Raw genomic sequence first — 13,386 nt, 5'->3', positions numbered from 1 at the left:
AGTTTAACTATAAGGTGTTTTTTTTGTCTCTCCTAGCTGTGCTGTTGAGGAACTAGAGCAAGCATACTTGTAGTTGTTTTGAAAACAACCCTGCCTCCTCACTAGCACACAATTAATGTTGTTTAAGCAATCCAAAAGGTCCATTATAAATCGCAATCTGGGTCAGGTGAGCATCATTTGAAATCCTGTTCTATTGCCAACATGATCAGCTAAGTTATAAAATCCAATAGTACAGTTATGCTTTCATAATACAATTTAGGGAAACAAGATGATACTTTTATTGAGTGCATTCAGGTGCATACTGGTTCCTCTGCATCTAGAATGCGGCAAACCTAGCTTGGAGTTTGCGCTGTCTAAGTGACATTCCTGGGGATAAGACCGATAGCTGTAATTAAACTATAGGCATTTTAAAGCGATAGAGATGTCTACTCCATGGTTCACTCTGGCCTTGCAAGTTGCCTATGTTATGACCAGGGCCTAGGCACTGAGGCAGCTGGAGAGAGAACAGAGATATGGATGAGCATATAACAACTGTCTGGTCTTTGGAATGGGGCAGATTGGAACCTCTCAGAGGAACGTGCGTCTCCGTATTGTTTGTCTATTAAACCATTAAATATAGAAGTCCATCCTCTCTCCTGATTTGCTGAACCCTTATCCTTGGGTTCAGCAATTTCCACACCTTGAGCAAATCATATATTCCCGACAAGGTCTGGTTGGTTTCCCGCCAGGAGGTTACCTGATGGCGCCCAGTGCTCCGTTGGGGCCGTTGAGCTCTGAGGCGGGCACAGGGTCCCACTTGAAGTGCAGCCCCCAGTTGAAGCCCCCCCGCACGATGGGGGAGGGGCTGTAGGCCAGCGTGTCGGCACTAATTATGTCGATGACGGGACACACCACCGTCTTGCGTTCCCGCTGGATGGGCGCCAGCAGGGGCGATAGCCACGCCTCGTTTACCTCGCAGTGGCTGTCGAGGAACACCAGCACCTCCCCTTCAGAAAGTAAACACCAAATCAGGAGAGGATGGAGAAGAACAGGGAGAGGGGTGGCATGGCCAGTGTGGATGTATCCGATAGAGGACGAACATTTAAAAAAAAAAATGTACCTTTATTTAACTAGTCAGAACAAATACATCAACAAAATCTATTTAGCCTCAAGTAAATAATGAAACATGTTCAATTTGGTTTAAATAATGCAAAAACAAAGTGTTGGAGAAGAAAGTTAAAGTGCAGAGCAAGGAGAACAACTACTAGAAGGCTCAGAGCGAGTGACGTTTGAAACGCTATTAGCGCGCACTAACTAGCTAGCCATTTCACTTCGGTTACACCAGCCTCATCTCGGGAGTTGATGTCATAAACAGCGCAATGCTTGGCGCACAACGAAGAGCTGCTGGCAAAACACACAAAAGTGCTGTTTGAATGAATGTTTACACTCCTGCTTCTGCCTACCACCACTCAGTCAGATACTTGTATGCTCAGTCACATTATATGCAACGCAGGACACGCTAGATAATATCTAGTAATATCATCAACCATGTTTAGTTAACTAATGATTATGATAGTTTTTTTATAAGATAAGTTTAATGCTAGCTAGCAACTTACGTTGGCTTTCTGCATTCACGTAACAGGCTCCAACGAGAGAGAGGCAGGTTGTTATTGCATTGGACTAGTTAACTGTAAGGTTGCAAGATTGAATCCCCCAAGCTGACAAGGTGAAAATCTGTCGTTCTGCCCCTGAACGAGGCAGTTAACCCACCGTTCCTAGGCAGTCATTGAAAATAAGAATGTGTTCTTAACTGTCTTGCCTAGTAAAATAAAGGTATTAAAAATAAAAAATAAGTAAAAATCTGCTCCCAAAAATACAGATTTCCGATTGTTATGAAAACTTGAAATCGGCCATTCCGATTAATCGGTCGACTTCTAGTATCCGAGAGGCAAGATATCTTCAGTGGTTCCTGGGGTTAGAGGTACACATCTACAGGGATGACATTTGCACGTACACACACACTGTTCAATCACACAACACTGTTCACACACACTGTTTGCGCGCACGCACACTGTTGGATTCCCCTGTAGCCTCTTCCTCTCATCCTACTGCAGCTGATCATAATACAACAATATTACTTCCGTGTGGAACTTGACTAGACAGTAAACATAGTTATTTTACCTGCATCCCTGCCTCAGGGGGCATATGTTACATTAGTGAAGAGTTATGGTCTCGGGAGGGCTCACCTGTGGCATGAGAGGCCCCTATCATCCTCCCTCGGATCAGTCCTTCTCTCTTCTCGTTGCGGACCACCTTGACCTTGCCCTGGAGGTTGAGCTGGACATGGATGTCCAGGTCTTCCTTCAGGTCAGCTGTGGTGGAGGGAAAGGACAGAAGCTTTCAGATGGAGCTCAGTTTAATTTATACAGATAGATCCTATTGAGATCCAAGATCTTTGACTTCATTTACACACAGGCATTCGATAACGTCAACACAATACAGTAGCCTGTTCACCAACTAGGTAATTGAAGCACACAGTCCACGACAGCATCCAATCATTTACTGGGCCTTGTTATAGTCTACCTGGCTCAGGCGAGCCTGAACAAAACCCAAGAGTTCACATCCTAAATAGACAACTGAAAAGAGCAGCTTGCCTAGTTCACTGCTGTCATCCACCAGTATAATCTCATGCAACAGGTAGGCAGGCGTGCGATCTAGGACGCTGTGCACGGTGCGCAGGAGGGCGGAGAACGCCTCATTGAAGAAGCAGATCACTACGCTGGCCGTGGGGAGGGACAGAGGATAGATTCCATCTCGGCACCTGAGAGACAGAGGGGGTGGGCGGGGCCATCAACACATATTAGCCAAGTCCTGGGTGTCACAACAGGGACCATAGACATTGCATCTGTCCAGTTATGGGCAGCACCATCGAGGCTGTAGTACATTTTCTTCTACTACTACTTCTAGGAGTTGGTAAACAAACTGAAGGGTGCAACAGCCACCGAGATTGTGTTGTTTGATCAGTTATAAAACCAAGGTTGGCAATTTTACTGCCACCTGCAGTTATGGAATGTTTCCTCATTAGTATAATTAATTGGCTGATCCCACCTGGTGACATGTACGGAATTAAGTGATCCTTCCTTTTACCCATAGGAAGTTCCACCATGTTGACTACTTCAAAATTGTGAAAATTCAATGGCGCTGCCCACGCTAAAACTGTCTTTTGGGCACTAGAGTCCTATCTAGGTATTTGACAGGGACAAACAACTAGGATCAGTATTCGCCATCTTTAGTAATGGCATGCATAAAACTCTCATGCTGTTTCAAGGTGCAGCTTGGAGTGAAACATTTGGATCAAGACGGTCACACCTACAGAGCTTTCCTCAACCTTGTGAAAGCCTTGCCCCTTGGAAACATTAACAGTTTTTACCCTTTGCTTATGTAACATATTATGCCTCAACTACTCACCCTCTGCCCTATCCTAACATGTCTGCTGAGTAAGCAGGATTTACAAACTCTTAAAACCACCTGATTGTACCAATGATTGTCAAGACTGACCAAGCCAATTCGTTTTTGCATTTACAAGCAACTCATCTTAACAAATAACATGTGGTAATACTCCAAGCTGCAGGTCTACTTGTTAGCCTCAGACCAGTGCTAAACCAAATCATCTCTAGACAGATGCCTTGTATTTGGATTTCGTAGGGGTAACAGGGCAGGCAGAGAGAGATTGACATCATTTCCCATTTAACCGTTGCCCTTCATGATGGCTTGCAAAGTGCTGCGTCGGTGTCAGCCGTTCACTCTCAGAGTCAATAAACCCAAATATATGCCACACTCACACGCTGTCGCTCTCTCACTCACCGGTCGTCCCTAGTGTCGGGGAGGTCTCGGTGGAAGCCCAGTCGATTGCTGATGAGTACGTTGAAAGCGTGCTTGTGATAGCCCATGTCTCGAATCTCCTGGTCTTGCTCATTAAAAATCATACCTGAAGAGGAAAAAACAGGATGGAGAGAAGAAAAAAGGATGCGCGCTTGTGTCAGTATGAGGATTTTATTGATGCATCCACTACTGGGGGTGGTTAGGCTGGTCCACATTGCCATGGTAACACAAGCAGCCTTCATCCTGAGTGGGCGGTAATGGCTTTGCTTAGTAACTCCATGGAAACAACTCACGCAACAGCCATCTGAAGGCCTCAATCCAATGACACTTCAAACATTTTTATTTTATTTTACCTTTATTTAACTAGGCAAGTCAGTTAAGAACGAATTCTTATTTTCAATGATGGCCTAGGAACAGTGGGTTAACTGCCTGTTCAGGGGCAGAACGACAGATTTGTACCTTGTCAGCTCGGGGGTTTGAACTTGCAACCTTCCGGTTACTAGTCCAACGCTCTAACCACTAGGCTACCCTGCCCTTGTATTGCTGCAATGCACAATGTCTGTTTCTTTGCGCCTGCTTTGACAGTTAAAAAAAATATATATAATAATAATAATAATAATAATAACTCAATGCCAACCGAACCTGCTCAACGATAATCGGTAATGAATTATGGTTAGCTTGATTGGTCCTGTGTTTCTCACTGTCCAGCTCCAAATGGGCATTGACGCATAAAGGCATCGTGGAATCGCCTAGGCTACACTCTGGAGCCGATCGTTTTCACATCACTCTGCCTGCCTGTTAAATGTTTCATTAGTTGACATGGGAGCAAGCCAACACGACAAGCATCCCTTGGGGACCAATGAATAATACAGACCTTCAAAATGTCCTAACCATTCGAGAATCTGTCATGAGTACGAGTGAGCTTGTGGAGCTTAAGCTCATCATTCTGGATGTGTGAAACTCTGATGGCAATGCAGCTGGTTATGAGGCAGTTCACATGAACTTTGTTAACAAACTGACAACCATTTATAAACTCCTATCATCAGAACATTCCTTCTCACATACACCTCTCCTAAATTCTGTATATAGATTAGAGAGATCTTTTTCAAGTTTCATGCTCTGAAGGGCTCACTTACCCATCTCCGGAGAGAGATCGGCCTTTTTGTTGCCTCTTGCTGCAGGGACTGCCTTGATGCCTTGCTCTTGGCCTCCTCCAGGGCTCCTGGTGAAGCGTGATTGGAAGCGTTTGGCCTGGGGCCCCTGGATGGGCACATTCCTGAAGGAGGGCCGGCCGCTGTCCTGGCTCAGGCTGAAGTAGAGGAAGAGCAGGACGGACCAGGTCACAGAGGTGAAGAGGCAACCATAGCAGAAGTAGCGCAGTGTGACGCTGCCCATGGTAGCACTAGCATTGTCGGCGGTCCATGCTCAGGCCCCTGTCGAGGAAACCAGAGAGGCAACAGGTTAAAGGTCTAGATCAGGGATGGGCAACATTGATGGAGGTGGGGGCCACAAAAAAACGTACTGACTCCATTTTAGCGCACCCCACCCCTTGACAGCGGAGAAATGTTTTTTTTAAACCTGCACTTTTTGCCATGCATGGTAGAGAAAATATGCACTTTACAGCTAAATTCATGCCATTTTTTGGACATAAAGAAATACAAATTGACCAGATACATCCTTTTATCCCCCTATACTTATTGAACCACCTCCCTCTAACAAAAGCAGCATACATATAATTGGAAATTATATATTAATATACGTACACAATAAAAATTTATAATGACTTCGGCAGAAAGATCGGAAGACATTGAAAAAAAAAGGTATAGAAACGGTAAAATGGTAAAATGTTCATTTTAACAGATTGGATTCTGCCAGCTAATGAGGCAGACTATCCCTGTTAAAGTCCGCTTTAACTCATGTGACTAGGCTTGCAAAGTTAGTTTTATGGAGAGTAGCCAGAGAGTGTATTATATCCACACCCAAATACTAAAAACCAGAGGGCGACAGATGGAAAGGCAGGGCTCCAAGGTGAATTTGCTTGGCAGCAGGGTTGATCAGAAAACATTCACTTTCTGAATGATCAATTTGTAACCTGAGAATGATCCAAACGTGATAACGAGTCGGTGAACATATCTAATAGTAATGGGGCGAGTTGATCTGAGAAGGTTTTATAAAAATCGACAGGGAAAACATCAGGGCCTGGGGCCTTGACACTTTGCATTAACTTTAGACCCTCTGTTATCTCATCAAGATGCAGAGGGTTGTCCAGAACTTCACTCATGTCCATATCAATGGATGGGATATCCAAGTTATCTAAAAAAGTTGTCCATGACCATATTATCTGATGGGGGTTCGGATTGGTAGAGGATAGAATATAAATGACACAAAAGTTGGATTAATATTAGAGGGATCACTTGTAAGATTACAGGAGGAGTCATACCTGAGAGATGAGGCTGACTGGCGTTTAAGTTGCTGTGCCAAAAGGCGGCTGGCCTCGTCACCATATTCGTAGTTCGTCCCCTTTGTTCTACACATTTTGCCATAGGGTGGAGGCAAATGTTTGCCGTTTTTAATATGATAACTGATATTCAAATGTGCCCCACGCCAGTCGGTAATTCGACCATTCTTTCTACAAGTTTACATAGCTGGCACCTACACTATTTTAGCTGACATGGGCTAATTGAGTGACGGCTGATACACAACCACATTTCATAATAGAAAAGTAGAATACATAAGGTGCTAACTCTCAGTATGTTGAGACCCGACTTAGTTCCTAAAAAAAACTACAAATATTTTTTGTTGGTCCGCAGGCCTACAAAAATGGGGGGGGGGGGGGGGGGGGGTTCTGCTGTGCATATAAGCAGTTCTGCTATGCATCAAGTGAGTTCTCCAAAACTTCAATGAACTCAGATCTCAGATCTGGTCAATAGTTTCTATGAATAGCCTGAACTTGATAGACAAACGCATTCAAATAAATTATCCAGATGAGGATTTTTACTTCAAACACAAAACGCTTTGGAAACGCACAGCTATTTATAACCCACAAACATCCCGAATAATTTACACCTTACTCTTTTTCCCCCATCCCCGGCAGAAAAACAAGGAATTTCAGATATGTGCGTTTTAACCAGTCTGGTTGGAATTATGTGGGCTTTTGGCACTGCATTCAAATATATTTACAAATCTTAAGAGTAACATTTAATACAACAAAAGAACCAAGTCTGGGGGATTTGCACCATCACAATTTCTGTCAGATGAGGACAGCAGGGTGGAAACAAGGCGAGTCCTCTGAAAAACAGACTACGGCCTAAGTATGATTAATTGGTGACAAGATGCACACCGACGTCACAGTGTTGTTTTGCTGTGGCACTTAGTGGCTCGTTAGTCAGACCAGTGAAAAGGAATGTCAAGAAACACAGCTGAAAATGGGAAGATGAGCAGAGGAATAAGACAGACACTGACAGACACAGAGTCATACAGAAGAACAATTGGGAGAGATGGAACAAGTGCAACGCCATAGGTAGATAAATATGGAAGCAGTAGCACTGCATGTGATGAAAGGATTAGACCATGAAATAATACGCCTACATATTAGAGTAAGCGGTAAAGTTCCATACGACAACAAGTTTAGCTTTCTAGCACCTATAGACAGAAGGTTATGGAGTCTAAAGGGGGCCTGGGTCACAGGGCCAAAATGGCATACATACAGTTGAAGTCAGAAGTTTACATACACTTAGGTTGGAGTCATTAAAACAAGTTTTTCAACCACAGGTATTGGAGTGGCCATCACAAAGCCCTGCCCTCAATCCCACAGAACAATTGTGGGCAGAACAAAAAGTGTGTGCAAGCAAGGAGGCCTACAAACTTGACTCAGTTACATCAGCTCTGTCAGGAGGAATGTGCCAAAATTCACCCAACCTATTGTAGGAAGCTTGTGGAAGGCTACCCAAAACACTTGACCCAAGATAAACAATTTAAAGGCAATGCTACCAAATACTAATTGAGTCCATGTAAACTTCTGATCCACTGGGAATGTGATGAAAGAAATCATTCTCTACTATTATCCAGACATTTCACATTCTTAAAATAAAGTGGTGAAGCTAACTGACCAAATACAGGGAATTTTTACTAGGATTAAAATGTCAGGAATTGTGAAAAACTGAGTTTAAATGTATTTGGCTAAGATGTATGTAAACTTCCAACTTCAACTGTATGCCAACATTGATGATTTTTTTCTCAATTATGCTTTTAGATACAAAATGTCAACAATCCTTCCGCCAAGGGACTATATGGTTTACATTTTGGTAAATCACCCAAATCATGGTCCTTTTTTGTCCTGGTTTCATGAGGAATCACTCATTAGGCCTAGTTGAAGTGGACAGGCTCACAGTCTGCCAAATGCTACAGGAAAGACACCAAGTACAACATGCTTTATGGCAAATCCATGGCCAACCTCAAGAGGTGAGTCATGTGGCTTGGGTGGTCTAGCGGTTCGTGCCGCCGCTCACAGCCCACATGTAGCCTATACTGCCCCACTGCCTTTTGACAAAAAAAAGACATGGTTTTAAAGAGGTGGGAATTGTTTTTTGCAACAGCACATCTAGGTGGTACCAAAGTATGAGAAAGAATCCCAATACTTTCTACTTTCGTAAATAAACAAAGGAAATTAGTAGGAATGCAACAATATCGTAATCGGACGATATTAGATAAAAATGCCAACATGATGTTTAGTTAACTCAGATGTGCAAAACCGATGTCAAAGCTGACGCGCACACCGATATGACGTAATGACGCCACGTAAAATGTTGCACTACAATGTGCAACACAGCATTCCTAACCTAGCCCACAATGTCTGCTGTGTGGATCGAGCAGTCAACAAGTCGAGCAGTCATTTGAAAGAGTAAGAAAAAAAGTTAAAGAGAAATGCCCTGCTGGAGTTACACAGTAATCGTGTCATAACTGACATACTATGTAATGCCGTTTGGGTCTTTACGGGTCAAAAACCATGTCAAATAACAGTTCCATTATAGAATGTTGTGGGTTCTGAATTTGCACGTCCAAGCCAAGCGTCACCACGACTATCGGTAGCACTGTCAAAAGGACCATGAAAAAACAAGCAAACACCGGCCATGAACGATGTGTTTACAATACCGCGTTGGTAATAAAGCATTATTCGTTTGACTGCAACTTCTGGAGTAGCTAGCTTTAGCTTGCACCAATATAACCAGCCTGAAAACAAATTACCAGTAGAAACTGCAGTCATTTTCATTATTTTAGCAATGATTTAGGAATCCTTGTGAGTAAGTATTAGCTAGGTAGAACTTGTTGTTTGCCTATTGAAATTGAACTTCAGTTCATGAAAATAAATATCTAGCCAGCTACTTAACCCTGTTGCCCGAAGCTAACGTTATAAGCAGCCAGCTAGCTTCATCTGGCTAGTGAGGCTCGACTGGACCGAGTTATGTATTGTGAAGCTAGCCACAATAAGGATTAGGCACAAGTGGAATTTGCGGTTTGCCTTCAAAATAAAAGCACCTCTTTGAAAGTGATGCAGAATGTTACAATTGGTGTAATCATGCCATATTTAGACATGTTAAACAAGGTTGGAATGTGAAGCAATGAAACGGTGTATCAGACGACTCGGTGACACCCACAGACCAAAACCGTGAAGAGTTTACGCAAATATTAGTGTTGTAGCTCTTATCGCGGGACTGTGACAAATCACCTTCCCAGTCAGCCTATCATGTGTATTTATGGACATTCATATTGCACTGTACAGCTTCACCTAAATATTGGGGATCAATGATATGGGGTATCAGTCTACTCAATACCCAAGATATATAATTTTTCCCCCAGAGTTATCGGACTCCAAAACATCCACACAGTATTGTCTTTCCTCAGGAATAGTGTTCAATACACATAGGTTGACAATAAATGAGTCCCGCAATAAGAGCTACAACGCTAATGTTCTCTTTGTGGCACTGAGTAGACGGATACCTCATGTCATTGATCCACAATCCATAGGTAAGGCTGTACAGTGAAATAAGTATGTCCCCAACGCAATTCTAAAGTATAATACATCCAGTGTGATTGTCAAATTGTCTTTTGTTGATTTTATATAAAACATTCCAACCTTATTTAGCATGAGCTATTCAATTACGGCATAATTCTACTATTTGTATTCATTTGCATCACTGTAAATGACATACTTTTATTTTGAAGACTAACCGCAAAGTCCACTATTGTGGCTAATCCTTATTGCTAGATTCACATAGATGGGTCTGACCACAATTAATCAAATAAAAGCTCTTAGACATTAGGGTTATTTTAGATGACACCTAGCTAACTATAGCTACTGAAACAGATGTCATTTTGTTATGTTTTTGGGGAAGATTGTTTACATCCATAAGCTAGCTAGCTTTATATATATATATATCCAGAACTGTAGGTGCGCGAGACAACTTTACCAGCATCATAGCATATGTATTGATGAATCGTTGTGACATATGATATCCGAGTGATTGATTACACTATGTGTAATAATTACATAATAATTTAACGCGTTCATGAATTTATGTGCAGTCATATTCAGGTCCTGATTGGTCGAATAATGTTATTTGACACACAAAAGACCCAAACGGCATTCCATAGTATGAGAAATCCTGGTTGAGAATGAAACAAATGAACAACAAAACAGCACAGCAAGTCAGTGAAAGAAATAAGTTTTGATTATATTTTACTGGTGATGGGGACAAACATTAAATGCCAACAAAATAACCTTTTGGTCAGTGTGGTGAGTGTGTGTAACCTTTATTTAACTAGGCAAGTCAGTTAAGAACAAATTCTTATTTACGACGGCCTACCCCGGATGACGCTGGGACAATTATGCGTCGCCCTGTGGGACTCCCAGTCACGGCCAGATGTGATACGGTCTGGATTCGAACCAGGGACTGTAGTGACACCTCTTGCACTGAGATGCAGTGCCTTAGAATGCTGCGTCCATGCATGTGTGTGTGTGTGTGTTAACTATTTAACTGTACTGGAATGCTTAAACATCGGTTATAGGTATCGTTTTTTTTGGCAAGGAAAATATCGGATATCGGCCAAAAATGTCTTATCGGTGCGTCACTAGAAATTAGGCTTAATGAAGTACACCAATGCGCTAGTATTGCCTGCTAGACTAGTTTATATTTCTGCCGTCAGTAGTATAACGAAAAGTTATAGCTGATGTCAAAATGTTGATAGCCGTTTATTTCCCAGAAAGAGAGAACATTATAAGGACAAAGGTCTTTTGAATTTCACCAACAAGTTAACCATTAACCACCCACATAAATGCATGAGAGAATAAACCCTAAAAAGTTCATATGAATAGTTAGCCTAGTACATGAATCTTGGCCTAACACAAAACTATTGTACTCGGCAAAACAAGTCTGTTAAACACAGAAATTATTAGTGTAAATGTAACACCAAATAGGCCTAGTTCAACAGGAAAACCCTGAGCTACTCTTGGTCTCAAAGTGAGCTGACCTGAGGCTGCTGGGGTGACCAGCTACTGATTTAACAAACCAGAGACGATTCAGGAAAGAATACTAGATCATTCTTTGCTAAACTAAGCAGTTGTATTTCAAAAGGAAAAAAACAATGAACACGCTTTAGAATAAACCAGTTCCCGTAAGGCGATCTGGGCTTTGATTTAGGCTCACTAGACGACTATTTGACGGCTTGGGACTATAAGGTTCTATCTGCAAAAAGAAGATTGAGATAACTGGCTTTAAAGTTCCGAACCCTCATTGGTTTGAATGGTGTCAGAAATACTAATCTAGTATCATTATGAATTTAACAACATGAATTGGGTTATTCAGAGTACAAGGCTATGTCAATAAATACATTTTGATAAAAATGCAGATAGAACCTTAATAGTCCCAAAATACACACTCATACTACTCACTGATAGCCCACGTTATTTCATGATAGCCTGGATCCAATGACGTTGCAAAAAGATACAACAAAAATATGAGAGTAACTGGAGACCAGTCGTCCTGCTACATCATGATGCCAAGAAGGGAGGGACACCACCCACTATGGAGATGAGGTGCCATCTGACCTCAGATCCTGCTTCTACCGACCTATTTATGCCCATGGGTCTTTTTCAGATGTGACTGTTGCCTTGGCAGGGCTAGGAACTCAATCATTCTGTTTGTCCTTCTACAGGCCTACTAGGTTACTTTTTATGAGTTTATAATCTAAAGTGCCACCTAGGTAAACAATGTGTGGCATTTACTTAATTTAGCTTAATCCAGTTTAAAAGAAAAATATGTAATCCTGAAATGACAAATGTAGGTCTACACTAGTACATTTCGATCTTCAGCCATGTAACATCTGCAACTTGCTGAAAAAAATGGTGTTTATTTCTAAGAGCCCACTCAGTTTCACAGCGAGCACAAATATTGCATCGCCACGACACCACAAATTAATCAGAGGGACCAAGCCGGGCAGGGAGGGGACTATGAAAGGGAACGTTCGAGAATTTGAGATCTCTGAGACACGGTTAGGAGAGAAGCAGCCTGGCTCCGGTTCCTAACCCCCTGCCCTGCCATTGAGCCCAGCAACACAAGAAATTCAGTAAGTCATCAACAATTGAAACACCAGTGGGGGAAGGCCTTACACAGGGAAGCCTGTCAACCTGCCTCATTATCTAATAGTGACTCTTGAAGGGCCATCTAGGCTATGTGCCTGGTAACATTTAATGTCTAAATCCAGTTGTCCTATAATCCTATATGGATTATCAGATTCTGCATCAACACAATACATTTTGACTGTTCATTGACGTTATTATAACATCTCTTCTCTGATTGTCTGTCAGCGTGCACTCCAGGAATTGGTCTTCGTACTGTACCTTGCATGCCATGCATAGAGTATCAGCTCCCATATTCTCATGTGTTTGACACAATGTCAAACCACCCCATGCTTTTATAAACAAGGCAATAGACAATATTTTTGCCCTTGAGCTCTGACGGCTGGTCAAATAACAGGACTATCAACTGTGGCTAGCGTTGTCTCATTAGGTTGACTACAGTATGTCTGTGGATCAGGGCTCCAGACTGTACACGGCATTGATCCACGGCTGAAGAAGGGGCCAGCGCAAAAGAGATGCTAACTGTAGCCTAAACGTTAATGAGCGTTAGGCCTAGGCTATGTGCGCTAATGCTACTTCAGGACAATAATTGAGGCCTGAATGCTCAATGCTTGTCACAAATTAGGCGAGTTGCTCTCTTGACACTTTATAAATGGAAAATGTTTAGATAAAATGTCCTTTCTACTTCTTTCACACACTAACTTTAAAAATCACTGCCTGAATTTATTAGCAAAATCAATATCCATTTCAGAAGAGTGTGTGCGTTTCACACGGAGGAGTTGAGTGCTTTTTGAGGCCAGAGTTTCTCAACTTGAGAAGGGGACTGTAAAATTAAAGTTGGCACCGAGCTAAATGGGATTCATCAGATGTAGTCACAGTGGTCCAGAGGG

General features: G+C 42.3%; 1 protein-coding gene across 3 annotated transcripts in view; it reads right to left on the bottom strand.

Annotated features, from left to right (window-relative positions):
* LOC109899298 (polypeptide N-acetylgalactosaminyltransferase 11) overlaps window positions 1-13,386 on the bottom strand; it is a 52,537-nt gene that overhangs the window by 29,114 nt on the left and 10,037 nt on the right. For 2 of the 3 annotated variants that reach the window (XM_020494391.2, XM_031836274.1), the window contains exons 2-6: window positions 4,998-5,294; window positions 3,844-3,967; window positions 2,634-2,800; window positions 2,226-2,351; window positions 737-986 (exon numbers count right to left, since the gene is read on the bottom strand). In XM_020494391.2, the coding sequence (XP_020349980.1) occupies window positions 737-986; window positions 2,226-2,351; window positions 2,634-2,800; window positions 3,844-3,967; window positions 4,998-5,256 (926 nt within the window). In that variant the 5' untranslated portion in view covers window positions 5,257-5,294. Of the gene's footprint in view, window positions 1-736; window positions 987-2,225; window positions 2,352-2,633; window positions 2,801-3,843; window positions 3,968-4,997; window positions 5,295-11,809; window positions 11,989-13,386 lie in introns of those variants that run through there. The other variant, XM_020494392.2, reaches the window with a different exon arrangement.

Source organism: Oncorhynchus kisutch, linkage group LG11, assembly GCF_002021735.2.
Source record: "Oncorhynchus kisutch isolate 150728-3 linkage group LG11, Okis_V2, whole genome shotgun sequence".
NCBI classification, from domain to species: Eukaryota; Metazoa; Chordata; class Actinopteri; order Salmoniformes; family Salmonidae; genus Oncorhynchus; species Oncorhynchus kisutch.
The sequence above is the reverse complement of the archived record's forward strand: the minus strand, read 5'-3'. Positions and strand labels throughout refer to the sequence as shown.